General features: G+C 43.8%; 1 protein-coding gene and 1 long non-coding RNA gene across 2 annotated transcripts; one reads left to right on the top strand and one right to left on the bottom strand.

The window, feature by feature from the left end:
- On the top strand, positions 1-6,461 carry LOC109634735 (trichohyalin). Its single transcript, XM_020095426.2, has 3 exons — positions 1-236; positions 440-1,246; positions 1,482-6,461. Exons 1-3 carry the CDS (start codon positions 188-190, stop codon positions 6,395-6,397), a joined length of 5,772 nt encoding a protein of 1,923 aa, XP_019950985.2. The 5' UTR covers positions 1-187; the 3' UTR covers positions 6,398-6,461.
- A 1,910-nt stretch (positions 6,462-8,371) lies between these two features.
- On the bottom strand, positions 8,372-26,887 carry LOC138406585 (uncharacterized). The gene is made up of 3 exons (XR_011239988.1): positions 26,747-26,887; positions 9,301-9,348; positions 8,372-8,504 (listed from the first exon to the last, which is right to left on the bottom strand). It is a non-coding gene; the product is annotated as an uncharacterized lncRNA (long non-coding RNA).
- Between the last annotated feature and the right edge of the window lie 792 nt (positions 26,888-27,679).

Here is a 27,679-nt window from a genome sequence, read left to right as displayed (position 1 = left end):
GAGTAAAATGATGCGCCGAGTTTTCTACTTTCTGGTTTCCGGTTTGCACAGCACGAATCTTCGCTTTGGATAAAAGCAGCATGAGGGTGTTCCTCTTCTCTGTTGCAATGACGCCGAAGAAGTTCTTTCTGTGAAAATACGCACAGGAACCAAAAAGAGGAAGAGGAAGAGAGGGGACGGCGAGGTGATGGACACCACAGATGAGAAGTGCAGTCTGATCGCAGTGCCGAATGGTGGTGAGTGTATTGTTGAGCTCTTCTTTATGTATTTAGTTCTGACATAAACTTGTTACGAAAGCTAAATCAAAATGGATAAAACAAGGATGTGATCGTTTGTTGAGGTATCAGAACGTAAAGAGAAATTTACAAGACGAGGATGTGCTTCGTGAGGTAAAACAAACAAGTATAAATTCAGGTTCTATGTCTTTTGTGTCATTCAGCTTATCTGGTGCGGCGCACTGAGGAAGTCCTTCTCCCCGTCTTCTCAGATGAGAGTCTGCAGGCTGCCATGGCCTCACACCTCCCTCCTGCTCTACCAGAACTTAGACTGGTCCTCCTGGGCAGGAAAGGAGCCGGGAAGAGTGCAGCGGGCAACACCATCCTAGGTGGAGCGGGAGCCTTTGAGAGCGGGAGGCCCACCGAGGAGTGTGTGAAAAAACAAGCAGATGTGGCGGGGACGAGGGTCACGGTGGTGGACACCCCTGGGTGGGAGTGGTACTACCCTCTCAACAGTACCCCCAACTGGGTGAGGAGGGAAACCCTGCGGAGTGTGTCGCTGTGTCCTCCTGGACCCCACGCTGTGCTCCTGGTGGTTCGGGCCTGCTCCTCAGTGAATGATGACTATATCAGGGAGATCGAGGAGCACCTGGAGCCTCTGGGAGGTGGAGTTTGGGAGCACACCGTCCTGCTGTTCACCAGGGGAGACGAACTGGGCCTGACCACGATGGAGCAACGGATTGTGACGAGCGGCCCGGCGCTTCAGAGGCTCCTCCAGAAGTGTGGGAACAGATATCATGTCGTGAACAATCTGAGGAAAGTTGATGGGACGCAGCAGGTTCGAGAGCTGATAAGGAAGCTGGAGCAGATGGTGGAGGAGAGGAAAGAAGGAAACAGTCCCCTGGAGATGGATAGTTCGGTTCTGTTGGGTTTGGTCGCGGACAAGAAGAGGAGAGCCAGAGAGAGGAGGAAGAAGCAGAGGCAGATGGAGGCACAGATGCAGAGAGGAACCATCAAAGCTGCTCTGATGAGTGAGTTCTTCAGTCTGATTCACTTATAAAACATTTTATAATCAAGCTCAGAAAGTATTCGGCTTGTTTGGCCTCATAACTTTACATTTCCTAGGGTTGGATTTAATTTATTTCATCAAACATGTGCAACCATTTTAAAAAGGCCAGCTAGATATTTTTATCAGGAGGTGGAGGAGACAAAAATGGTGATCAACTATTGAAATAAAGTATTGTTTCACTATCACTTTTTTTTTAGGTGACGAACCTCAGGGTTCCGAGCTTGATGCTCATCAATCTTTCTCCAAAGCTCCCAGACGTTTACCCGAGGTCAGGCTGGTTCTCCTGGGTGAGCGTGAAACCGGAAAGAGTTCCGCTGGGAATACTATCCTGGGCAAAACAGGCTTCTTCCAAGCGGGGGCGGTAACAGAGGAGTGCATCCGTCGACAAGCAGAGGTGGCCAAGTGGATGGTGACGGTGGTGGACACACCGGGCTGGGAGGCAGGAGTGGAGGGGGTGACGCCGGAGAGGGTGAGGAGGGAAATCGTCAGTGGCGTGGCCTTGTGTCCGCCGGGGCCCCACGCACTCCTGCTGATGCTGAGGGTGGACACACTGGTGACTGCAGGACATGTGAGGGAACATCTGGAGCTGCTGGGCGAGGGCGTATGGAGACACACAATCCTGCTGTTCACTCACGGCGATCAGCTTCGAGAGGGGGTGGATATTGAGCAGCACATCCAGGGTGGGGGCAGGGACCTGCAGTGGCTGCTGGAGAAATGCAGGGGCAGGTACCATGTTGTCAGCAGTGCAGACAGAGGAGGAAGTGGAAGTGGAGGCTCCACTAAGGTGACAGAGCTCCTGGAGAAAGTGGAAAAGATGGCGACGATGAACAGGTGCGAGGCTTTCTCAAGTCTGGTTCAGGACGTCAGGGACCTGAGTCGACAAAGGAACGAAAAGTTCAACCAGCGCCTGAAGGAGATGGGAGATAAGATGCTTCGTCAGGAGGTGGAGCTGAAGAAGGTGAGGGAGAGGGAGATGAAGAGCATCAGGTGGATCTTTGATTGGAAGAGGAAGCTGAAATCACCTGGGAAGGCTGATGTTCAAAGGGAAGAGGAGGAGGAGGAGGAGGAGGACAGGAGGATTGGTGAAAGGAAGCATAACTTCGGAGAGCTCGAGGAGAGGATGCGGTGGCTGACGGAGGATAAAGAGAGAGAAGTTCAGGATCTGAGCGTAGAAAATGAAAGAATACGTGTCATACTGAACCAAAGTGGACGAGAGAGAGATGAGATGATGTTCAACCTGGAGCTGAAAGAGAGAGAGGTGGAGGATCTAAGAGAAAGAATTGACGAACAGCAAGCGAAGTTGCTTGACCTCGAACAAGAGAAAAAGAGGAGGGAGGACGCCATCAGAGTGAAGGAGCAGGAGTGGAGAAAGAAATTCAAAGAAACTGAGGAGCTGCACAAGAGAGAAAAAGCAGAGTGGACGGAACAAGTCGATTCTTTAAAAGCAGAAATGGATGAGATAAAACGACACTGTGACAATGTCCTCAGCAGAAAAGAGAGGGAGGTGACAAAGCTGGAAGAGAAACTAAAAAGAGAGATGGAAATAAAACTGTTTGAAAGAGACAAAGAGCAGGAGGAACTGAGGAAGAAAGCTGCAGAGGAAAAACAGTTTACCCTTGATAAAGCAACACTGCAGCATCAGGAGGAGATGATGAGAAAAATCAGTCAAAAAGAAAAGATGATGGACGCAGCAAAAGTTAAACACCAAGAAGAAATTCTTCAGTGTTTGAAAGAAAAAGCAGAAGCTATTGAAAAGGTCAGACAACAGCATAAAAATGAAAAAAGAGACATCAATGACGAAACCTGCAGAGTAATCGAAAACCTGAAAAAGCATTTTGCTAAAGAAAATGAGGAACATGTGAGAGCAAAAAAGCAAGAGATAGAAGAACTAGAAGAAAAATATCACAACCAAACAAGAGAAATACTGCAACAAAATGAAAAAGAGAAAGAATCAATTCATCTAAATCACAAAAAAGATGTGATGCAAAAGATGCAAGAGAAAGAAAAAGAAATAGAAGCTTTAAAACGGCAGCATCAGGAAGAAATTAACGACATGGAAAAACTGATGGAGGTGACGAGGGCAGAACACCAGAAAGAGAGAGATAGAAAAATTAAAGAAAAAGAGGAGGATGTAGAAAGAGTGCAACTGCAATACATGGAAAAAATAAGAGAATTGGAGGAAGTAAGAAAAAGAGAAAATGAAGAACAGAAAGAAAAGTTTGCTAGAGAAAGTTCAAAACAAATGCAGGAGAGAGAAAAACAGATCAGAGAGTTGAAACTAAAGTTTTCTGCCCAAATAGAAGAGAGGGAAATAATGAATCAAAATAATGAAAGGTGCATTTTGGAAGAAATTCAAGAGAGAGACAGGCAAACAGACGAGTTAAAACGACAACACTTGAACAAAGTTGAAGAAAAAGTGCGAGAAAGTGAAAAGGAAAAAGAGAGATTCGAGAAAGAGATGGAGAAAAGGGTGGAAGAAAAAGAAAAGGAGATTGAAGATATGAAACGGAATGTAGGAGAACTTGAGAGTAAGCTGCAACAAGAGAAAGAGAGAGAAATAAATAATTTGAATTACAAAAAAGAAATAGAACAAAGACTGAGAGAAAAAGAAAAAGAAATTGAGGAGATGAAACTGAATGTTAATGAAATGAAGGAGAAAAGTGAAGTGAAAGAAACGAGTTACAAGACAGATATGGAGGTAAGACTGAAAGACAAAGACAGAGAAATAGAAGAGATGACAGAACATTTAAAACAACTTCAACGAACAGAAGAGGAAAGAAAGAGGTATCAATCAAATCAAAAGAGACAGATGATGCAAAAACTGAAACAAAATGAACGAGTTATAGAAAAGTTGAATGAGAACATCGAAGAAATTCTGCAAAGAAAAGACGAAGAGAGGGTGACGATGATTCTAAACCAACAGGAGGAGGCAGAGCAGCGACTGCAGGACAGAGGGAGACGGATGGAGGAGATGAAGCTGCAGCTTTTGAACGACTCGGAGAGAAAGTTAAAAGAGAAGGAGACAGAGATTGAGAGTATGAGACAGGAGGCTGACTCCAGGGAGACGAGATGGAGGGAGGAGCAGGAGACGAGGGAGAACGAGATGAAGAAGCTGAAAGAGATCATTGAGAAGAAGACAGAGGAAATAACAGAAGCGCAGAGTCTTCTAGCAGAGAGACACAGGGACGTGGACGAGATGATGGAGAAACTGCAGGAGAAAGAGGAGGCGCTCGAGCATTTGAGGCGAAGGGATGGAGAAAACGAGAAGGAGATCGTCCAGCTGAAGCTCAGGATCGAGCAAACGAAGTCAGAGCTGAAGCATCTCACAGACAAGATGGAGGAGGAGATGATGAGCATGATTCAGGAATATGAAAAGCAAAGTGAGAAGATGAGAAAGGAGGCAGACAATTTCACATTTAAGTACGAGGAGCTGAGAAGTGAGAGGGAAGAAGAGGTGAGGAAACATCTCAGGGAATACGATGAGCGGGAATCTGAAATCCAAAGCATTCTTAGAGAGAGAGATCTGGAGGTCAGGGTGTTAACAGACACAAATGAGAAACTGGAGGCAGAGATAGAGAGGCTGAAAAATGGGGCAGAAATGCAGATGAATGAGCTGAGAGAGGATGTTGAGAGACAGATGATGGAGAGAAAAAGAGAGTTGAGAAAGAAGGAAGAGGAGATGGAAGATAAACTGTTGAAAAGGGAAAAGGAGGTTGAGGAAAGGGAAGAGGACATGAGTAGAAATGAGGAAGAGTCGAGGCAGAGACGACTCAGATTGGATGTGAAAGAGGAAGAGCTTGAGCAAGGGCTTCGGAAACTGGAAGTAAATCTTGAGATGCAACGAAAAGAGCAAAAAGAGCGTGATCAATACGAGCAAGAAGTGAAACTGAGAACTCGGACTATCGAGAGAAAGGAAAGGGAGATGGAAAGCTTGCTCCGAGCTCTAGAGGTCAAACAGCAAGAGCTGAGCAGCCACGGCCAAGATCTCCAGAAGAACATAAAGCGTCTTAAAGACCAAGGGAAGGAGCTGAAAGACAGAGAGAACTATCTAAACAACGAAGAGCGGGAGCTGCTCAATTGGAAGTCCGAGCTGCAGATGCAAAATGAGCACGTCAAATCTACAACTCAGCAGCTGGCCGAGATTGGCAGAGATCTGGCTTTGCTGAAAGACGAGCTGCACAAAAAAGAGAAGAATCTCAAGATGGCGCTTAAAAAATGGAGTAAGTGGGAGGCAGACCTTGAAGCACGAGAGGCGGAGTTGCAGGAACGAAATTTTGAGGGCGGTCAACGTTTTTTAAGTCTGGAAGCTGCGGTCGAGAGCTCGGAGAACAACGTCTTTGTGATGTGCAGCGAGCGAAGGGGAAAGGGCAGGGGGGCAGAGAAAGGAGAAAGGGATTACTGTCACAGTGAAACACTAGGAGAGAATGAGATGAGTGAGGAAAAGGAAGGGATGAGAGAAGGAGGAGAAGAGATGGGAGATAAAAAAAGCCTGGAAAGGAAAAAGGTCATCCAGGATCAGATGTTATTTAGTCACAGCAGCAAGGCCTCTCCTGGGTTGCATCTGGGGGTGGTGGTGTTAGGGGAGTCCTGGTCGTCTCGCTGCCCAGCTGGAGTCACCATCCTGGGTGGAGAAGTGCCCGAACTCAACGGATCCACCTTCAGGTCTTGGACAGGTCAGACAGCCGGGAGACGCCTCGCAGTTGCAGAGCCGCTGGGTTTGAGATGGCGGGACGGACCAGACCCAACAAACGTGAAGAAAAGCCTCCTCGACGGCGTTTCCTGGTGTCACCCGGGACCTCACGTCGTCCTCCTTCTCATGCCCGTCTTCTTGACCTGCACGAGGAAGTACAGGAGAGCTGTGGAGGAGGACATGGGTTTGCTTGGGGAAGAGATTTGGCAGCGCACCCTGGTCGTGTTCACTTGGGGGGAAACTTTAGGGGTGAGCGCAGAGCAGCACATCCTGAGGAACGGGGAGCTGACGGGGCTCGTGGAGAAATGTGGCGGCAGGTATCACGTGCTGACCAGCAAGAGAACAAACTCTGAGACTGAAGGATTGTTTGAGAAGATGGAGGATATTGTGGCTTTGAACAGCAGGGGGCAGTGTTTGGAGTAGAACTGTAATTAATTTATCACGTAAACACTTTTCAAGTTGTAATAAATAAAAAATTTGGAAATAATTTTACTGTTTTTATTTGTATTTGGGGAAAAGACGCAATAAAGGGTTGGGTGGGAAAGGAACCTGCGGCTGCTACAGAAGGACTCAGACCTCCTGTTGGATTTATACTTTTAAGTAAAAGTACACAATTATCTCTCAAGTACACAATCTCGGGCCTGGTTTGTTGAATCATCGAACATAAAGATACAAACACACAGATTTGTATTTGGATCTGCACCACATTGCATTCATTCATAAAAATCAGACCCCTACACATGCCTGATTGTTTTCATCAAGATAAATGAATTATTATTAATTATAAGAGAAACCAATGAAAATGTTGGAAAAAAATCTCACAAGTACTTTGCAGCATTAAATTTAACATCCTACTTACAGAGGGCTACATATAAATACTCATACATTTTTTTATTACTTAAAAAAAATCATATATTTCTGAAAGAATAACAAACCCATCATGATTTTTCGGACGAACCTCAGCCGACCTGCGTTCATGTAAGAATGACTTTCACACTTCCTCCACAAGATGGAGACCTTGTGTCAGAGTAAAGACAACAGTGCAGCAGAGTGTTGAAAGTTACTGATCATAGTGATGCTGAAAGTATAGTGAAGCAAGTCAAATTCATATTCCTTCTAAAACCACCATTTTCCGTGTAAATGGCTACTTTCAAAAGGAAGAGCACACAAAGCCAGACGAGCGGGGCCGTCTTGACTGGAGGCATTTCAGGAGAAGCAAAGCATCTCGCAATTATAACCCCAGGGAGCCTCCTGCACGCTGAGAGGACTCCTGCTTTGACAAGTAAATTATGACTCTTGATGAGAGGAGTACAGCTTTCTCAGAATGCCATTTTTGACAGCCAGGAAAATGCGGCTGGATACATACAACAACTTCCATCATCAGCGGAGCCAGATGCAACATCCAAAAACACTCGTGTGCAATCATCAGGCTAATAATTATGGAGTGTGAGTGCTGGTCTGTATCTCACATGGCAGCAATGTTTTTTAATCTGTCCATTCAATGTGAGCCGCCTTTAGAGGCGAGATGAGAGGGTGTTGCGTCAAGATGGATCCCTGCTTCTTTGATCATCTCTGCAGGGTGGGACTGGTTTCAAAGAGTCTGGCCAGACAAATTGCAGCTGATGCAGACATCATTTTCATACGTTTCAGTGTAATGTTTTAAACATATCAGGTATCCAACACAAACTCAGACAGACTGTGTCATACGATTCTGCCTTTTTAGTTTTTAAATCCTTAGATTTAACACCTCAGAAATCTCTTTTATTGTATAACAACGCTTGATTTATTTACTATAAGGTTGGATTGCTTCACGCATTGATTACAAATACTCGAATTTTGATGGTTTAGCTTCAAAATATTTAAATGCGAGACGAACACTGTTAGATTGAGGCTGTTGTCAACATGGACAACACATCTCCGCTTCCTCCCACTTAAACCGAAATATTCAGGATATGAACTTTGCCATCTTGCACAAGTGGAGCCCGGGTTTTAACCCATTTTTATTACCTTGAATTACTAAATAAAATCAAACCGACCAAAACAGTTAGAACTTGAACTAAAGTAAGAACTGATGGAAACCATCTTAAAGAAATGTTTACGTGTACTGTGACTTTTTAGTATGGTCCATGTCCCATCCTCTAACATAGAGGAGGCAGGATTTACTCACTGGTTAGATTTATCACTAGCTGAGGTCAGATATCTGCGTAGTGACTGAGGCCAAAAACATTGTAATACCCTGTTTGTTAGTTTTATGCTTTGGTTCGTGTACATATTAAACAATGTTGTAACATTTGGTCGGACAAAGATTAGCTGCTGCACAGATCTCAGTGGAATTATTTCACCTAAACATCTTCACAAAATGTCAAACTACTGCTTTAAAATAATAAATGCATCCAAAATAAGGTCTTTTTCATTTGAGGTGGTTGTGGAGCACTAAATTTAATTACGTACAGCAACAAGAAAGTACAGAATAGATGTTTTCTTTTAAAAAATCATAATAACAGTTCTTTTAGTTCTTTCAGACTTCTCTCTGAAAAGAAAAAACACATTTCTTAACCCAGGCGAGGTGAACCGATGATCTGAACGTTCTTAAAACCAAGGTTGGACAGGTTTAGGTATGTGGAATTAAAAAGTAGAAGAATGTCAAAATGTTTTTTTAAGTGAACTATGAGCCCAAAAAAGCAATTACATGCTTTCTTCTTTCCATTCAAGGATATTCAGAAAAACAAAACATAAAATCGCCACTATCTCCACTATCTGTGGGTTTAAAGGTGAATCCTTGCTCCACATCGGCATCGTGACACTGAATGGTGCAAACAGCGAACGATGAAACCACTCTGGGGCACTCATTTTGGTTTTTGCCGGCATTAGTTCAGATTAAGGCAACATGGTAACCCTAATTTATCTTTATTTGAGCCTTTTAAGGTCCTGAATCAGGCTTTTTGGGAAATATAGATGGAGCCTCATTTACATACACCACAATAGACAGGAACAGTTCAGTCAATCATGTCCACAAATGTGCGAAACTAAATTACTAGGCTGTGTTAAAACAGAAGTTAATGGTCGGGCTGATTTTTATTAAGGTCTGTGCACTCTCATTTGAATAATGGTCTTTCCAACAATGTTTTTTCTTTTCAGTACTTGACCCAGGAAGGAAATAAATGTGATTCTGCTTTAACACCTCCATTAATATTCAAGTGGCTTTAATACTCCAGGTTTATTTCTGACACATCATAATTAGCATGGCAGTCTGCCGCTAGTTTACGATAAATCATGTTCTGATTGTGCATTTGGGTGCATGGTGGGAAAAGAATGAGTTTAATTACCTAAAATACGAGGTCATTGAGAGGAAACACTGGCTGGTGGTCGGCATCCTGAAAAACAAAAATACAACATGATTATGTTTTATGTTGGACATTGATTCAGCTGTTCTTACATGTACGCTGACAGTGAATCTAACTTTAATTGAACCAGTTGAATTTTTTAAATCCCTCATTTAAATGTATTCTTCATGTTCTTTGGGGACTTTTGAGAAAAGATAACTAAGACTAAAATGAACATCGGTTGTTAGTTCATTACTGTGAACTCATCATTCACAAATCCCCTCGTTGCATTTTATAACAGTGGCGGATCTAGGATTTTTCTATCAGGGGCCATAGAGGGGGACAAAATATGTCCAACGTTCAATGTCCAGGGTGAACCCGGCCCCAAAGTGAGTCCAATGGGATTGGCTCAAGGGATAAGTGGCATAGATAAAGGATGGACGGATGACTGGATGGAAGGAAGGATGGAAGGAAGGATGGAAGGAAGGATGGATGTCCTGCAGCCCTCCAGAAAGCTAGACACCTATTTGATCTTATTAACTAACCTTAATATGAAAGATCCATTACCTTTTAAAAAAAAACATTAACGTGGAACCTTTTCTTTTCTCGCTGCACATTATCCCGTCCTCCAAAGACATTTTGGCGAATCGTCATCGCTCAGAGAGAAGCTCGCCGAGGCAGCGTCCAGTGACAAGGACAGGTATGTATTTGCATGATCTCGGCTGCAAAGGTCACCGCCGGTCCCTCCAGGGCGAGGATTTATATTGAACCTGATGGACCATGAGAAGTTCACAAACTGCCCCCCCACCCCCGCCTTTTCCAACTCGGCCACCTCCCAGGGGGTACATTTAGACAACATTAGACATTTTGGAATTAGATGGCCCATTGTTACTTATACCACCCATGGCCCCACAAAAAGCCCTCTGGAAGCGAGCGTAGTTAGGGGGATTTATGGAAATATAGAAAATAATTTATCCTCAAAAAGATTTATCTGGTCCGTGCCCCAAATAGCTGTAGTGCAAGGGAGGACCACAAGAACAAAATGTTCCTGACTGGGTGAAGAGGCGGCCGGGAACTAGATCAGACCAAACTTGATTTTGAAGCAAGCATTGACTTGTCATAGGAAATTAGGATTACACAGTATTTTCTTTAAATGTTTTACCAATGTTTTTGGTAAAACTGTCAAAGATTTATAACATAATTCTGGCGGTTTTATGCTTCCATGTGATTTATTTCCTCGCCTCCTCTGCTCCTGAAGAGGTAGGGAGAGAGCGAGAGGGAGCGGAGGAAGAGGAGACGACGCTGCAGATGATGAATCCCCCTCTGGACTGCATCCTTTCTGGCTGAGTGCGTCCGGTGGGCCAGAGCCAGGTCCTGGAATCTAGCTAATGAGACACACCCCCCCGAGGGGCCCGCGCCGTCCCATTGGCCGAGAAGCTGACGGCGGCCGAGCTGATTGGCTGATTGCGTCCTGTGCGAGCAGCTGTCAGAGCGTGTTGCAAATCAAAGTCACAGCATTCGTATCCAGTGTGGCACACAGTAAAGAAGCTAAATGAGTGGAGTGAAAAGTACAGCAGCTACACTCAAACCTAAAGCTGACAAGATCAGACCAACGCTGGAGTTGGAGACATTTTCTATTCACGTTTGGTCTTTTTCTGAGGGATATGATTCATTTGAACACATTTTAAATATCTGCAGCATCAGTTTGAACTCTGCAGCAGTCGTTCTGTGTTTGATCTTTCCTCTCATGGCTGAATGAGTTATGATGCCTCCACAGAGAATCATCGTTCCACGCTGCTATATTTTTTAATGGAGACATCACAAAACATCATCCACATGTGACTTCCACCGACTGTAAAAAAAATATATATATATATATGTATATACATATAGATTTTATTTATTCAGTGTGATATCTGAGGAGGGCTCTTTGACATGGGTCTTTGAGAGCAACATACTTTGTATCTCACAGCATGAATAAAATATTGTATTTTTAACAATGTGCAAAAGACAGAGCCTCTCATCTGGAACGTCCTACAAATATATTTGTCCTTCAACATCATGTGGACACATGCAACATCTTGAGCCTTGACCCACGTTGACACGCTTATGAATTATGAGGAAAGAATCACAAATATTCCGACACGTTTTCAGCATTTCGCAAGACCGAGAGGTGCAAGACGAGTTCAAGAGATTGGAAAAGTACCGAGGTCCGACGAGGGACGTGAAACAGTGAAATCTGCTGCTTTTTCACCCGACATCTCGCTTCTCGGTCTCTGTGGCCCAGGAGCTGTGAGGCGAGTTCAGCTGAAGGTCGGGACGCAAGAAGAGGAGATGACGAACATTGGTGGTCTCTGATCAGCTCATGGTGGCCTGAAGGCTGAGAACCGGCAGATAAAAGGGAGCGAGGGAAGGAGGAAGAGGGGGAACAGAGGGAAGGGGAAAATCCAAGCCATGACTTTGGCCTGGCGGGGGAAGAATGTGGGGTGGAAAGAATGGATGGATTAAAGGCCCATGAGCACAGACATGTGCTACATACACATGAATACGTTCTTTTAGCATCTTTTTGTGGCGATTTGAGTTGTTGGAGCAGATTTGTGTCTCTTTGTGAACTTTTTGTGCCTCTATGATCATTTTGCATCGTTCTGTAGTCGTTTGCATCTCTTCAAGATTCTTTAAGAGGTTTTTTTCTGTCTCTTCTCAGCCCTTTTATCGACTTTATACAAGAAAGGTTTTCAATCACCCACAGAACGTGTCGGGGCCCAAGGGCTTCCTGACCCTCCGGACACTTAGACCTGTTCATTTATCCACTGATGGTTAACGGATATAAAAAGAGGGTTGATGCAGCAGAAGATAAGATAGACATTCACACATCTGGAGTCAGCGCGGACGGACAGAAAGCTGCTGTGCGTTTAAATCCACACAGTCAGGGCAACATGTCGAACTGCATCGAGTGAACACATTCACATCTATTACAGCTCCTGTCAGCTCCTCTCTGCCGTCTCCTCCCACGTTCCCATCTCTCTCTTCCTCCTCTGTTTCATACTTTGTCAATTTGGATCACGTCTCGCTCCCCGCTTGCTTCACCCCCCTGAGTCCGGCGGAGGTTCTGTCCTCGTGTGGACGGTCATAGAGTCAGTTTGTGGCGCTGCATCCGGCTAATTAATCAAAGCTGGAACACGTAACAACAGATGTGATGTCGTCTGATTGCCCGGCGGCAGGGGTCAAAAGTTCACAGGAGAGGAGCGCTCTCTAGTGGCGGACACGCTGTCTGTACAGTATGTACTGTCTGTGCTCTGTGTTTTGCTCTTTTATAGGTTCACACATGAATGAACATATACCCCTGGGCCATTTATATTATATTTGCATTATGCTGTTTAGTTTTTTTTTTTGTGATTTTTTCTGTTCTCCGCTGTGTACGCAGTCTCTTCTTCTGTTCTCTCTCACACACACACACACACACGGAGCCTAATCCACAAAATCCTTAAATGACCCCCCCCCCCACCGGCCTTATGTCAGCTACATTATATAAGACGGGGAAAGAAAAAAAAAAAGCTTCATATGACGAACTAGCAGAGAATTACATGGTACAAGCTTATTACACACATGCACACACTCTTTTATGTCAGCTGCTGCGATAGAACAAAAGAATATTTTATCCTCGTCTGAACTTTTCTACTTTCTTAATCTGGCAATATAAAAAAAGAACAAGGTCGACAGTGTGTTAGTACACCGTGTCCAGGTTTGTACAGGACAGACTTAACTCCTAACATCCTGGAATCAAACACGCACGCACACTCTCTCTCTCTCTCTCTCTCTCTCTCTCTCTCTCTCTCTCTCTCTCCTGTAGAATATAGAAACGCTTGTTTGCCGTCTGGCACCTTGAAAACGTTTCCTTCCACCTCTCCTCTGGGGTTAAAATGGAAAACGCAGTTATTCCATTTCGGTTTTTATCTCGATTACCCCGATAAAACTTTGATGGGCCTGAAAGAGGCAGGAGTCAAAGCTCTGGATGGAGGTGATGAGCAGATTAAAGATTGATTGTGTATGTATAATGAAGTCAGTGTTGGAGGGACTGCTTCCTGCGAGGGACAGAAATGCACAGAGGCAAAAAGAAAAGATGAACAAACACAATTCAACAGCAGGAACTGTAATTCTGCTTTGCTTCAAGATGACAACACAAATTCCTATTGAAAGAGGTTGTTCCACTTTTAGATCCCAGCAGGATCGAATGTATTCAGTGACCTGTCGTTACAAGATTAACTCGAATCAACCCGAAACAAAACCTTTGCTCTGGAGCAAAACCTGGAAACATCGAGCAGCGAAAATAAAGAAACACAATTATCTGTTTATTTTCCGTCCAGCATCAAGAATGATTTACGTCTGCAGAGAACCGAGGGATGACTTTCAGGTCAGATGATTTCTGATCAGTATGAAGCCACTTTACAGAACATTATGACACTTTACTGTACATTTACTGATATAAGTTCATGTATGAAATATTTATATTTCCACAATAAAAAGTCCAAGGTCCAACTGCACACGGTTCATGACTCGTATTAAAACATTCTGAGTAGGATTGAACCTTTTCTGTAGGAAACACATTGACCTTAATACTTAAGAGCTGCTTAGTGTTCACATATTGTTGCTGTGTTTTAATGACTCTTCATCCTCTGTACGTAAAGTAAATTATTTTCAAAGCAACACTGTAGAATTCAATATAAAACCTTGACTCGACAAAAACATTTTTATATTTATGAAATTACAAACTAGTAATTTGCGTCGTCTTCTGCTTTTAAATGAGTCCAGAGTTTTTAGGGTCAACAGAACTTTCTGTGGCACAAATGGAATCGAACTCATTCTTTCTTCGTCTTTGAACAAGAACCCCGGAGCTGACCACAGTCAGGAAGGTTCACGGTTAAAGAAAAAATCCTGGATTGTGAAATCACTGTTTTAATCTTGTGTCGTGACATTTTGTACAACTAACTCTTTTGTCTGTATCCATTTCTTTAAAATCGCGTTGTTTTAAAATTTTTGTGAATTTCTAAAAAAGAAATTAATGGGTCTTGAAGAAAAAATATTCAGGGGATGGATGTTTATAGTGCATAGGGACTGTTAGGCCTCGGTGGAGGTACACGCTCGCCATCCATATGTACTAGATATATATACACAAGTTCATTATAGTTCAGCCTGGGGCCACATTTAACAACACGTTTTGCTCGGTGCATGAAGAAATACGGCGTTGGTCTGCTGCAGAAAACCGTGACATAGATGCTGAACAGTGAGAGACAGCCATGTGAGAACAGCTGGTCGACTACATGTCTGTGTGTGTGTAGAGCATCATGCCTGCAGCCTGTGGAAAGCGTGCAGAATTAGGCCCTGGTGGTTACTGTAGCGTCGCTGTGACTCACACTTCTGCTCCGAGCCATTAATGCACGTATGCATCCTATAGTCTGTCCATGGTCGGTTCTGCGGCGTACGCCAGGACAACACTTTACACTATTTAACATTCACGACATTACTGCTATTAATTCCTGTCTGCGGTGAGATTTGTCTCGGTTGCGGAACCTGTTGCCTATAAAAGATGCACAGCTGCTGAAATATCATCACGTTTTTGTACAGAGGAGGTGGAGGCACAGTTTATCCTGCATAGTTTCAACATGCATCATGTGTGTGCTGCTGCAAAGCCCCAGAGTGAAGAAAGAGAGTGAAGTCAATTGTTCAGCCCCGGCAACCAAGTCAGCCCGCATCATAAAAAATGCATACAGTGGCATATGGTGTGCCAAGCTGCGTTAGAGGAGAATATAGCTTCAGCCCATACACTCATAAATCCATATCCATTACTGCCATCTCTGTTTTTTTTTCTAAAGGCAGAGGTCAATAGTTCACATCCCATCACACAGGAGAATCCCCTAAACATCTGCTTCTGTTGCCATGGCAACTGCCTGTCAGTGCTGCTGCTGCTGCTGCTGCTGCCGAACAACTGGAGAGGGAGGAGGAGGGAAAAGAGAGAGAGATTTTTTTTTTCTGTTTATAGCTGCAGGTGCATTTTAAATAACGTGTGGACGCAGCGACAGTCTCGACCATTACAAGTGTTTCTGCAGCACATCAACAAACACATGGATTTCACCTTCAGCAGCGTTGGACCATTCTCTTTCAGAATAACCCCGAGAATTGAACTGAGCAATTCAACTTTACAACACCTTCTTTGAATAAGCGGAACGATCCCTCTAATATTCTAGAAGACTGCGCAGTCGTATTTATGGAAACTCTGGAGAACGACAAACATCTGAGCGAGGACACTCTCTAGAATACTCTGAAATATAACTTAATAAAGTATTCCTTCTGGAATACTTTCTGGAATTGAGCAACTCAAGTATAAGATTCTGATAATCTGGAGATTCAACTATTCTAGACTATTCTCCTCAACACTACACAGTACAAATGAACAGAGATGATTAGCTATTTTATTTAATGGTGCTCCAGAACTGAACACTTTTTGTGAACAGCCAATATTAATGGCTGATCTAACTACTGATAGAGATATATATACTGATATATATATATATACATTAAGTACTCATTAATCTCTCATATACAAAATACAATACTGTATTTACTATATACTGTCCAGTCATTTCTCAATGTGTATCTAGATGCTGCAGATCTGGAGCATTTATCTATTTAAAAAAATGGAAAATAAGAAACTCAGTTTTGTGAAACCATGTGAACCTGGATCACAAAGTCGTTTAAATGTAGCTTCAAAGTGTGTTTTTATTCTACTTGAATTCGGATCTCGAAACACAGCGATGACATCTGAGAAATCCCCAAAAAACTACATCTAGAAAAAACTGAGTTTTGAATTTACTGAGTCATGAACTAAATGTGACCTAATTATGTTTGGATTCTGCCTCACCACGTATTAACTTTCGTTTAACGCTTCACTGTAAGGCACACACTCCCCTCCTGGCTGTTTTATATACACACACACACACACACACACACGAATACACACAGAGATAACACACACTAATGCAGCCGTAAGGGCGAGTGCTTTGTGTGTGTTTGTGTGTGTGTGTGTGTCTCTGGATGGACAGCTTCATTAATATAATACAAATATTTAAATTAGTACAATAGAAGTGAATCATACAACTCTGCTGTTGCCTTATGTGATAGTTATAATAAAATAATTTCTAGGTTTGTTATCATCGCTCGATAAATGTTTTAATTCAACGTCAGTGGACTCACCTCTCCTCTAGACTGAAATCATTTAAAGTCTTTAGCAAATAAATTGAGCTATTGCACAAATTAATATTTAAACTTGCTGTTTGAGAAAGAAACTGCGATCAGATTTGAAATTAATTTCCCTGTATTTGTTGTTGAAACTAACAAGAGGGTTAATGTGGGGCTATTTTGGGATTTTTTTTCTCACATTAATTTAATTTTGTGTTTAATCGCACACGCACCAGAGCTGGGAATGATAACAATAACAAGCAGGTTAATAGTAATGATAATAATGGAAAAGCACCAATTAGCGTGTGGTTCTGACTGTGTGATGAATTATTTATGAAATCAGAGTAATGGAGGGCGATCGGCGTGGTCACTGAGGAGGGATCGGTATAAAGACAGGACACTCCGCTGCCTTTTCTTAGAAGACAGACGCTCAGTCTCCTGCTGCCACTACAACTGGATAAATAAGGTACTTTTTAATACAACAAATATAATGTGTAATGATAGTATTGAAATTTAGTGTCATTTTATTTATTAAAAATTGCCTATTTCACAAATATTGTGATTTCCAGTGCTTATATGAAATGTGTATTTTTTTTTATTTTAGAAATTTACATTATAAAAATAAATGTATTCTATATTCAGGAATTTCACGTCCACCAATTTGCTTTTAAAAATGATTTTATCCAATTGTAGAAAATATTAAGATATCAGAGTCTTATATTTCATAGCACGCTGCAGCTTGTTAATATTTTAGTAATTACTAAAAAATTTAAACCTTTTCAGAGGCTGTTTGATCGAGTGGGGTTTAAAAAGACCAGAGCGTCACGTTTCCCTTCATGGGCACAAATTACAGTTAAAGAAAATAGGAAAAATAGGAATTTCTTTATTTTATGCTTTTCATTTAGCTGCCTCATCATACACAGGAAAACTTTTTTTTATTCGCAACTCCCTCAACATGGGCGGAATCTGCCCTGGAAAGCGACGGAGCCCAGGACCCAGAAGCCTCAGCGTGGCCGGGGTCCCAGTGCGCGGTGCATTCACAGTTCACAGGCATCTCGACCTAAATGCGATGTGACGGGAGAACCTTTACTGAAACAAACGGGAATATAGTATCAGGGAAGGCTGACCGAGCTGTGAACCGGGGCCCTAACACAGAGCAAATTAACATCAGCAAAAAATAGCTCTGTGTTTTCAGATCGCTTATGTGCCAGGCAGCAAATGCATCAAGTTGTGCCAGGTCATTTTAGCCCGCAGATGTTTTAAGAATGTGAGGGGGCTGCTTCTGCCGGGCGTCGTCCTCCAACCTCCGACCCCGGAGCAGGACCGACTCCTGAGGTGCTGCTGCTCCGTGTCCCGCGGGCAAACGTCCCTGACTCTGAGCTTTCAGTCCCACTATCATCCATCATGAGATCTCTTTCGTGATGTCTTCCACTGAGCCGAGTCGTCTAATGATGCTATCTCTGCCGCTCAGCTGAAAACGCAGAGGGGACAAACTCACTTCTGTGGAGGCAGTTAGAGTGAAAGGGCCGTGGAAGGGCTCCTCCCTGCTCTCTGGATTCTGGTCGTGCAAGGTCAACGTCTCCAACCCATCACAGTGACGTACAGCTGTCAGACCAAAGCTGACGACTTTCGACTGACGGACAGAGAATCATCGGACTGGACTGGGTTTAGGTCAGAGGACATCGATGGGGTTTGAGGAGTTTAATCTGTTTCTGCTTTATAAATCATGTTGTGTCTTTTCATACACGCAAAAAACTAAATGACTAATAATTTATATAAACAGGATCATAAACGCTCCAGGAGATCGACAGAAAAGGAAGAGACGTTAGTTACTATTGATGGTAGAGCCTATGATTCTATTCTGTCTTCCTGACTCCTCTCTCTCTCTCTCTCTCTCTCTCTCTGTCCTCAGTTCTCCCTCAGCTTGGCCCTCGCTGCACACTGAACCAGGAGTCTGCTATTCTTGTTGGGTCCAACAGCAAAACACTTGACGCCTCAAAATGAGGTTTAGGCAAAACAGAGTCTGCTTGTGAATTATGCAGAATTTAGAACGCCCAGAGGCTGATTCGTCGTCAGACGATAGCTGATGACGAAGATTGGGTTGAGGCCTTCAAGTTAGTCAAGTTTAGGGTAAAGAGCAAGGGAATGGAACATGTCAATAATGTCCCCAAGGATACAATAAGACAAGGCGGCATGTGTGATTCTCACATTAGCTACAGTTCAGTAACCCAGAATTTAAATCGTGACGTTTTGAAGTATTTTGCCTCTTGCATCTACACTGAAAAGGACGTTTGGTTCCAAAGGCTCCACAGCTCTGATATAAGTCCCTGACTGTTTATCTATGTTGTGCTTTTAGGGCACAGCCAAATCACAGAAAAAAAAAAAAAAAAAAGAAAAAGGAATAAACGTTTTTGCTGTTTTCAGAAGTTCTCACCAGAGACATGAAACCAAAAATAGGGGGAGACAGACATGTAGAGGAGGAAAGAAAATAGAGATAAAAGGTGAGAGATTTTCGTTCCCCCTCCCTCTGGTTGCTGCTTCACAGCCCATTAGGTCAGAGCTGAGCAGGGAGTGCTGCTCTCAGGCTAGCAGGTGTAATGTTGAAGGACGGGGCCGAGGGACGGACCAGGGAGGTTTTTAAAAGCCTGTGTTTTTGGCTGTGCGGAGGAGGTGAGATGTCATTTCCTCTCGCTGCCTGAGAGCAGCGTCGCACGGCACCCGGCAGCTGCTGACGGATGCAGGGACCTGGAGGAGAACAGGTACATTGCGAGGAAGAGGAGGATGAAGGTGCTAACGTCTGCAGATCACACAGATGCGGTAAAATTGAGCTGTTACTGAGTTGAAGCAAAATCATGTCTCACAGTGACCCACAGGCAGTGGTTGACTATGTGTCCCTGCATCCTCACGCTATCCAGAGAGGAAGCTGAAATATCCAGGAGACAAACAACCATGGCGTAACTGATGCCAGACGCACTCAACCAATCATGAGTCAGTCTCAGATGTCAATCATGACGTTTCACTGCACTTTTTATAACATCAAAAAAAAACAAATAATCCCAAACTTACTAGAAACAAACACAAACCATCTCTGATAAAAATGTATTTCATGTCCACTTGAGTTTTTAGTTTGGTCCGTGTCCCATCAACTAACATGAAGGAGGCGGGGCTTCAGAGTGCAGCCAGCCACCAGGAAGTGATTGAGAACATTGGGCTTCACTTCTAGGGAGCCGTAATGTCGTCCATCTTTGTCTTAATGTTTAAAAAGTAAAGAATAAATGTTGTATACGTACTTTTTACTTTACTATCAAGTAATTTAAATCCAAATATTTATTTCCCAACCTGTTGCAGGGTCAGGAACTTTACATACTTTCATAACTGCATCTACATCCTCCACTCACAGTACAATATTCGTATCGTGCGTGTGTGTGTGTGTGTGTGTACATGAATTATATACTACATCACCTTCCATGATGTCATGCAACATGTCACAGTTGATCTTCTCTGTTCATATTCATGTACATGTGTGTGGAGATGTTCATACAGAAGCTCAGCAGTACATAACAGCACCTCTACATGTCTCCGGGGGAATTTCACGTTTCAACTCTGAAGCTGGTGTTTGAGACGATGGAGGTGAACGACAACAATAACGTCATCTCTGCCTTTGTGCTTGTGGTTTTATGGAAACAGCCTCCCAGGATCTTTTCAGATCTGCTCTCTTCTCTGCACATTAGCATTATCCGAGGTGTGACGACACCTGAGAAGCAGAGGAGCCAGACTCTGGTCGGGGGTGTGATTTAACCCTGATTTCTCATGCCCAGACCTCTTTTTCACACTTCGATCACAATTGCGAACGGCGACCCCGGGTCAAGCATCTGGAGTGTAACCTCGCCCTGGATACGAGAGGCTGCACTGAGCATGCTCACGGCCTCGTTTATGGGTCATATCTCTCACCCTGAGGGCGTCTGAACACATAAACAAGAAGAAAGACAGATGTGAACGCATGAAGGCGCAAATGTATCACGTCCAAAGATCTCATTATAGATCAGAGAGCCTATAGCACACACACACACACACACACACACACACACACACACACACACACACACACACACACACACACACACACACACACACACACACACACACACACACACACACACAGCCTGTCTTCAACAGCCATATGGCCCAACACCACATGTTGCAACTGATATTAATGTATATACGAGTGTGACAACAGGGAAACACGTGGAGATGTGTGGATGTGTTAAGAAAACATGTCTGGTGTTGTCACAGATACAAAGACACAAGCACACACACACTCGAGTTGCACGAGCACAATGCACCCAGCACAGCAGGTGTCCTCTTGCAGGCTTGGCTGAAAATGCAGAGAGAGCCCAAACATGCCAGACGGCATCATCGTCCGCTTCTCTGTGCCACGCCGACGCCGGGACCCCCGGTAAGAGGAGCCGGACGGGAAGGGTGGCAGACCTCGGTGTGGACACTGTGGGGGATGCCAGGGGAGGTGAGGATCACACACACTGGGCTGAAACACACACATACACCCACAGACCTATAGGTATGTTGGAGGGTGGAAGTAACATGAGATAATCTCTTGTTACAGTGTCTGAGAGGATTTTTCACATGAGAGTCATTTATTCTCCCTTTGAGGCTGATCTAATTCATATTTTTATACAGCGAGTCATGTTAAATATTGTCCACCCGGAGATAATCGTTCCGTTTAAGAGGCATTTTAGTGTCTGTCAGCGAATTCCAGATGCAGAAAACATCTGTTTACAGCAAAAAAAAGCTCAGACAAGTCGACTGTACAACGACTGAACAGCAGACAGACTAGAATGGCTCCTCCGCCAAGGCCCAATAGTCGCCTTAGATCAAGCTGCACCACACAGTCCTCTAGATATTCCAGAATGTTTTCATCTAGATCCATTAATCATTCCCTCAAACAAACAACCTCACAATGAACAAACACCTGGTCCCCCCCCCCCCCAGTTCTTCTTCCACCCACGACACATCTACCACAGGTAATCAGGCTACACTGATCATTTGCTTTTAGTGGATTTCACTTGACTTTCTTTTCTTTCTCGGTTGAAGAACTTTGCCTGACCTTTGTGTCCTTGTTGCTCCGCAGCCTGACACTTTCACAGCGTTTTTAACTTCACCACTGTTTCATGTTTACATCTGCTGAATGGGGAATTCCTCCACAACCTCCTGAACTTATGAACCCTTTTCATATTCAACCCCATAAACGTCACAAACACTCGGCTGTCACAGGCGAAGAATAAAGATTTTTCGAATACACGTTCTCATTTGAGAACGACAGTAATTTGAATAAATTCAGATTTTAAGTACTTTTTCGGTCCTTTTCACTCAGGAATCTCAAACACAAATGAACTATTCACTCACTATTATATATTTAGAATGAATATATATACATATATATATATTTAGAATGAAATGTATGCATGTGTTCAAGTCCATTAAAAACCATCGATAAATGAATCACACATTTCTTTAATTTGTTCTGATTTACCTGTGCATTGGAAAATGATCTCTTCAGGGTTAAGTTTAGGTCTATTCCAGTGTCAGTTGAGCTTGATAAAACACTCACACGCTGCATCAATAATACAGCGATCAACATGTTGTACACAGGCTATGAGGCTACATCCTTTTAGTCTTGTCGCTCCAAATGGATTTCAGTGTCTCTGCATGTAGCTGCTGCACCGCTGAATTATTTAAGGTGGTAATTAGGTGATTGTGGCTGCTCTCCGGAGGCCAAAGTTACTGTCAGAACAATGTTATTTATTTTATTTTTTTTAGGATTAGGTCATCAGATCAGCTTTCTGTCCATCCATCTGTCCCAACCAAACACAAATCTCCATCCGCCCCCTCCTCTCCTCTCGCTGTGTTCATTTTGGCCTAATTCCAGCTCCCAGCTTCACAAAATGAGCAAAATACAAACTCTTTGATTGAATAGATATAAATCCTCCGGCAAAAAACCACCATTTACACTGCGAGTGCGTGCGTGCATGCGTGTGTTTCACTTCCCATTAGATCTTGTTTATCTAGGCAGAGTGTGCTCACATTTATAAAGTGGCTGACTTGTCCCAACGCTGTTGTGGTATCGCTGTCCCGCTTGCATTTGCATTTCTGCGTCATGTTATCTCTACCCACTCCACATTTTATGAATATAATTGGGATGCGTGTCAGGGGAACAATGGGTTTTGTGGAGCGTTGCCCCGCTGATGAACCAGGGTGAGCCAATGCTCTGTGACCTGGATAGAAGAGGAGAAAACCGCCATATTACGAAGGGTCACAGTGTCAGTGGCAACACACATTCGTGTATGAGAAAGACACACACTCAACGAATCGCGTGTCGCGGCGGTTGCGTTTAAGTTGCTTTATGTTCATGTTGCAGGTTAACAGTGCAAACGATCCGTGCCGCTGTTGGAGCGTGATCTCCTGACAGGAAAACTGGAGACTGGATGAAGTGCATGTAAATTCCACCTTGTTAATGGTGTCGCAGAGCAGTTGATCTTTGCAGCTTTACACACAAGCAGAGTGTGAGTTCACACAGCGGCTGAACCGTACAATTCAGAGGTCACGGCCGAGTCCAAAAAGGGGGAAATATTCACGCTGCATTCGTCCCTGAAGCCATTTTCAACAAGAATAGAGAACATTGCTTCCGTGTTTTTTAAGGTCGCTGTGGTCTCGTTACAATTGCAGATGACGCGTTTTTGTGTCTATGGTTACTTCCAAAACCAAAATGACAAATGACAGCTCACAAACCAGTAAGGGACGTTAGTAATGAAATAATTTAATTCACAATAAGTCCTTTATTAAGATTCTGTTTTAGGAAATTATATTTTCTGTGGATTCTTGCTGCTGCAGTTACTAAACAGAGCCGTGTTCTGGAACATTATTTAATTTTTCATTCCTCTGCCGTCTAGATTGAGCTCTGATTGCTCATGGAAGCATCTGCAGAGCGAAAGTCATCTTTAATTCTCTGCTGGTCGCTCACACTCATTTATAGAATTAATCCCACAGATTAGAAGCATATCATATTGTGCGTCTAGTTAACAGTGACCTTTTTTCTCCCGGGATGTTCGTCACTGCTGATCATGTAACTTGCACCAAACTAGCTCTCACTTGTAATCAGAGTAAGTCCACTACATTTAATCCAAAGCATCTGTGTTTGTGCAACATTTGTTAACAATTAGTGGACGAATGTCATCAGCAGTGCAGCCCACAGGAAGGCTACGAGGATCTAGAACAGATGGACAGAGGCTCCCTCAGGTTTGACGGAGGAGAGATGTGTTGGGAAAATAAGCTCCATCCAAAAAATAAATAAAAACGGACAGGACGGCCATGAGCTCTGAAACATCTCCACCCAAGCATGGACGATATGCACACGTCTCTTTTCCTTTCCTCTCTACCTTCCTCACGTTGACCTTTAAGGCCTCCTCCCTCCTTTTCTCACTATCTCAGTCGCCTTATCTCCAGCTCCTTCCCTCTGGTCATTTCCGCTGGGCTGTGAGAACTGAGAAGAATGTGTCTGAGGGATATGGAGAATAAAGCCGGGGATAATGGGAAGGTGTGAAGGCAGCATGCATGTCAGGACCTGGGGGATGAAGAAGCAGGGGCCCCGAGATAGGACAAGGAAACGGCTGCAGCAAAAGAGACGAGCTGGAAAACTAATCTTCCCCCTCTTTCTCATATTTGTGACGCTGCGTTCAAACCTGCACTGAAGTTTGGACATTTTCTTTAACTTTTCTGGAGGGGCTGAATTGGAGAACACAAATGTCTGAGTCAGTCATTCCAGAGGTTTTCCAGAACTGTTCCTGCCAGTCCACCAAGTAAAATGAGTGCGAGCCCAAGTAAGAATATAAGTCTGACTCTGGACCCGATTTTCCAAACATTTTCCAGAGTTCATGTCTGAAAACATGTCTGACGGTTTGAGGAATCAAACATTGTTTTCATGAACTCCAGTAAATTTGATCTAGAAAGCTCAGTCATGTGTTTTGGGGCGTAGCTTTGCCAGGATTACAGAAACTAACTTTAAATGTCAAAGATTTCAGCTCAGCTGTTTGATCGGCAACAGGTGCAGTATATTTTCCTATAAGAGGCCACATACACGACTGAGAGACACACACACACACACACACACACATACACAATTAGCGTTTGGCACAAAATGTCTTCACAGAGACTGTCTCTTTGCTTTAACCTTTCTGTGCTTGCAGTTTATCTCACTGTCATTTGATCTGATCGTACCCGTCAGCGGTAGAACCCTACCTCATCCTCTGCCAACCCCACACCCCAAACACCCAATCGACCCATCGACTCCATCCTAAACTGGCCCTGGTAGGTGCAGCACAGCGGCCTGTGTGTGTGTGTGTGTGTGTGTGTGTGTGTGTGCGCATGCAGTGATGATGCTGAGGGAGGTCGCTGTGCGGTCACTGCGCAAAGCCTGGTCGCATTGTGACTTGGAGCTGCAGAATGTGCCATGGTGCATTAGCACGCTGCCGCCTGGCTGAGCATGAGGCGTGGAGGAGGAGGAGGGAGTCAGGATAAAGAAAGAGGAGGAGGAGCTATGAGGGATGGAGTGAGAGGCGGAGAGATTAGGGAGGCGAGGAGGAGCAGAGGAAGAAAGAGGGGAAAGGAGGATAAGAGGAGGAGGAGGAAAAGTGAGGGCATCAGCACACTTACACACAAGCAGAGTTCAGAAGCCCCAGGGGCACAGGGTCCTTGTAAGATGGATCATCAAATATGAAGGAACATCGAGGCTGTATGTTTGCTCTGGTATCTACTCCTCATCATCTCCTTCTCTCTCCTCCACACTGTCACTTTTTCAACTCCTCTTCTCTCTCGCTCTCTTCTAGAGCACGGTTTCCCTTCACCACAGTGGCAGATCTAGGATCTTTCAAAATCTGGGGCCTTAAGGGGCCACAGTTTACGTACACAATTTTAAATTGTTCCTTATTCCAACATTGTGAAGTTCGAAAAAGCAACAAAAATACAACAAATTACATTATTAGTGTTGTTAATGAGTGACTAGTTTATTTTCAAAAGAAAACTGAAGAACCCCTGCCTCTCCACACTTATCTTTTACAGTTAAAACTTGATCTACGTCCATTTCTGCCTCTAAATTTAAATCTCGTCAGGAACTATGACAGTGAAATCAACCTGCTTTCATTGCAGTTCAAACCAAAGGGTTATTCCAAACCTACAGAGCATTAAAGATCCATTATTGTAAGACTAAATCCTATAAGAACCCACGGAAGGATTGTTTTTGCTTGCCTCTTTTTTAGTAGTAATCCTTCTTACCATCCTTAAAGACTGATATGCAAAAAAATAATCTTTAAACTACAAAGGAAGTAAACAACAGTGGCCGGGTGAGATTTTATACAGAACAAGTTCTAAAACACTTATTAATGATATTTCCTATGCATGAGAACAGCTGACTGTTGGGCCAACTGCATCTCTATCCCTGTTTTGCAATGTGACCTGATGGCCAATTGGTCAGGTGCCACTAGCCAGGCAGAAGCCCGTATCGTGCCGCCAATTAAAAACAGATGGGGTGCGATTGGATGATGTGACGGGCCAATGGGAGTGCCCGCCAGGAGGATGCTGGGACATGATCTCATTTTCATCCTCGCCCTAAGCAGGTTTAGACAGCTCTGATCGGCCCGCTGCTAATCTGCCCCACACAAACTGCATGTGCTGTAGCTAAAGCATGCGCACACACACACACGTTTCATTGTGTAGTAATATGCATCGTCAAGAGGGAACAGATAAACAGTTGCTCTTGTCTAGATTTCTACGAAAACGAGCAACAGGCCGTCACACGTCAGAAAGCTTTTTACGGTTTGGAGCTTTTAAAGAGTACACAATCACATGCAGAGCGCATTTGACAGTACATGGACAATCACAACACACACACACAACTGTCAAAGGAAAGAGGTCATGTCGGAGGTCGGCCTAATGGGACTTGTGCTGAAAATCAAACATGAAAGAGCTCTACATCGATGGCTCCGTACAACCTCTCTGACATGTGACCAAGGTCTTAGGAAGCCACTGAGGCCACAGAGGGGCCACGCTCTTCCCCTGCTATTGACCCTTGTACACTCACAAACACACACAGTACGCATTAATGTGTATATACTCTCTCACACACACACAAATTGACAGATGGACTCACTCTTTCTGTGCACTTGCATGCATGAGTCACTGGCATGGCTGCGTGGCCGTGTTGTGATGAAGGCGAAGGCTCTGGGGGGTTGGAGCTGGGAGCAGAAAGCTGGGGGTCGCTGGCCCGTCCTTGACCCTCCACTGGAGCCTGATGGACACAAATTAAAGATCGGAATAAAAAACTATATACACACAGGTGCCACTGACGCTGAAAGACTGAGGCTTAAATAGGGTTAATAAATATGAATATGTTTTTGTGTAAATGTAGAACAATACATGGTGACCGAGTTGTTGAGTGCTAATGATATTGTACAACTTTTGGTTTAAGGCAAGTAGAAGGAGAAATAAAACAAGTTCCAGACATTCACTGAAAACAATAAAACAAAATAAAAGAGCTGTTCAATTTCTCTAAAAATTCTAAGGGTCATGATAAATAATCATGTTTACTGCATAGATGCATAGATCCTGCTCACATGAATTCAATCGAGCTGCACATTTCACACACTCATGGACATCAGTCCCCGAAATACGTCTGATTTGTGTCATCAAGATCCACGAATTAAAGAAATAAAGAAAAACTAAAAACCCAAACACCCCTCGAATGTGTTTCTCCGATTTATAATCGCTCACTCTCACATCTCGACCTCACACTCTATTATTTCTGCCCTGACACACATTGTTCCCAATATCACATACTGTACATATACCCTCTCAATTGCAGTCCATCACACTCAGTTCAGTCAGGGGTAAATAGCTGTGACCAGAGAGGCCTTATCCTCCATGAGCCCATCGACCCTCAGCCACAGAGAGACACAGAGAATATGAGCGTTCCACGTCCAGGCCTCGCTGCCACGCGTGAGGCATCGGAACAAACGCTCCAGTCAGACCTCCACATGCTGCGAGGCTATGAGAGTGATCTGCTTTACTGACGCACTGTCAATAC

Source organism: Paralichthys olivaceus, chromosome 22, assembly GCF_024713975.1.
Source record: "Paralichthys olivaceus isolate ysfri-2021 chromosome 22, ASM2471397v2, whole genome shotgun sequence".
Lineage (NCBI taxonomy): Eukaryota > Metazoa > Chordata > Actinopteri > Pleuronectiformes > Paralichthyidae > Paralichthys > Paralichthys olivaceus.
Note: the sequence above shows the minus strand (reverse complement) of the source record. Positions and strands in the feature narration are given on the sequence as shown.

What these genes read in the sequence shown, in the direction of transcription:
- LOC109634735 (XM_020095426.2), top strand. Translation starts at nt 188, where the DNA reads ATGGACACCACAGATGAGAAGTGCAGTCTGATCGCAGTGCCGAATGGT. An exon ending in GATCGCAGTGCCGAATGGTG is followed by an intron (nt 237 to 439) that starts GTGAGTGTATTG and finishes TGTGTCATTCAG; the next exon opens with CTTATCTGGTGCGGCGCACT. An exon ending in CATCAAAGCTGCTCTGATGA is followed by an intron (nt 1,247 to 1,481) that starts GTGAGTTCTTCA and finishes CTTTTTTTTTAG; the next exon opens with GTGACGAACCTCAGGGTTCC.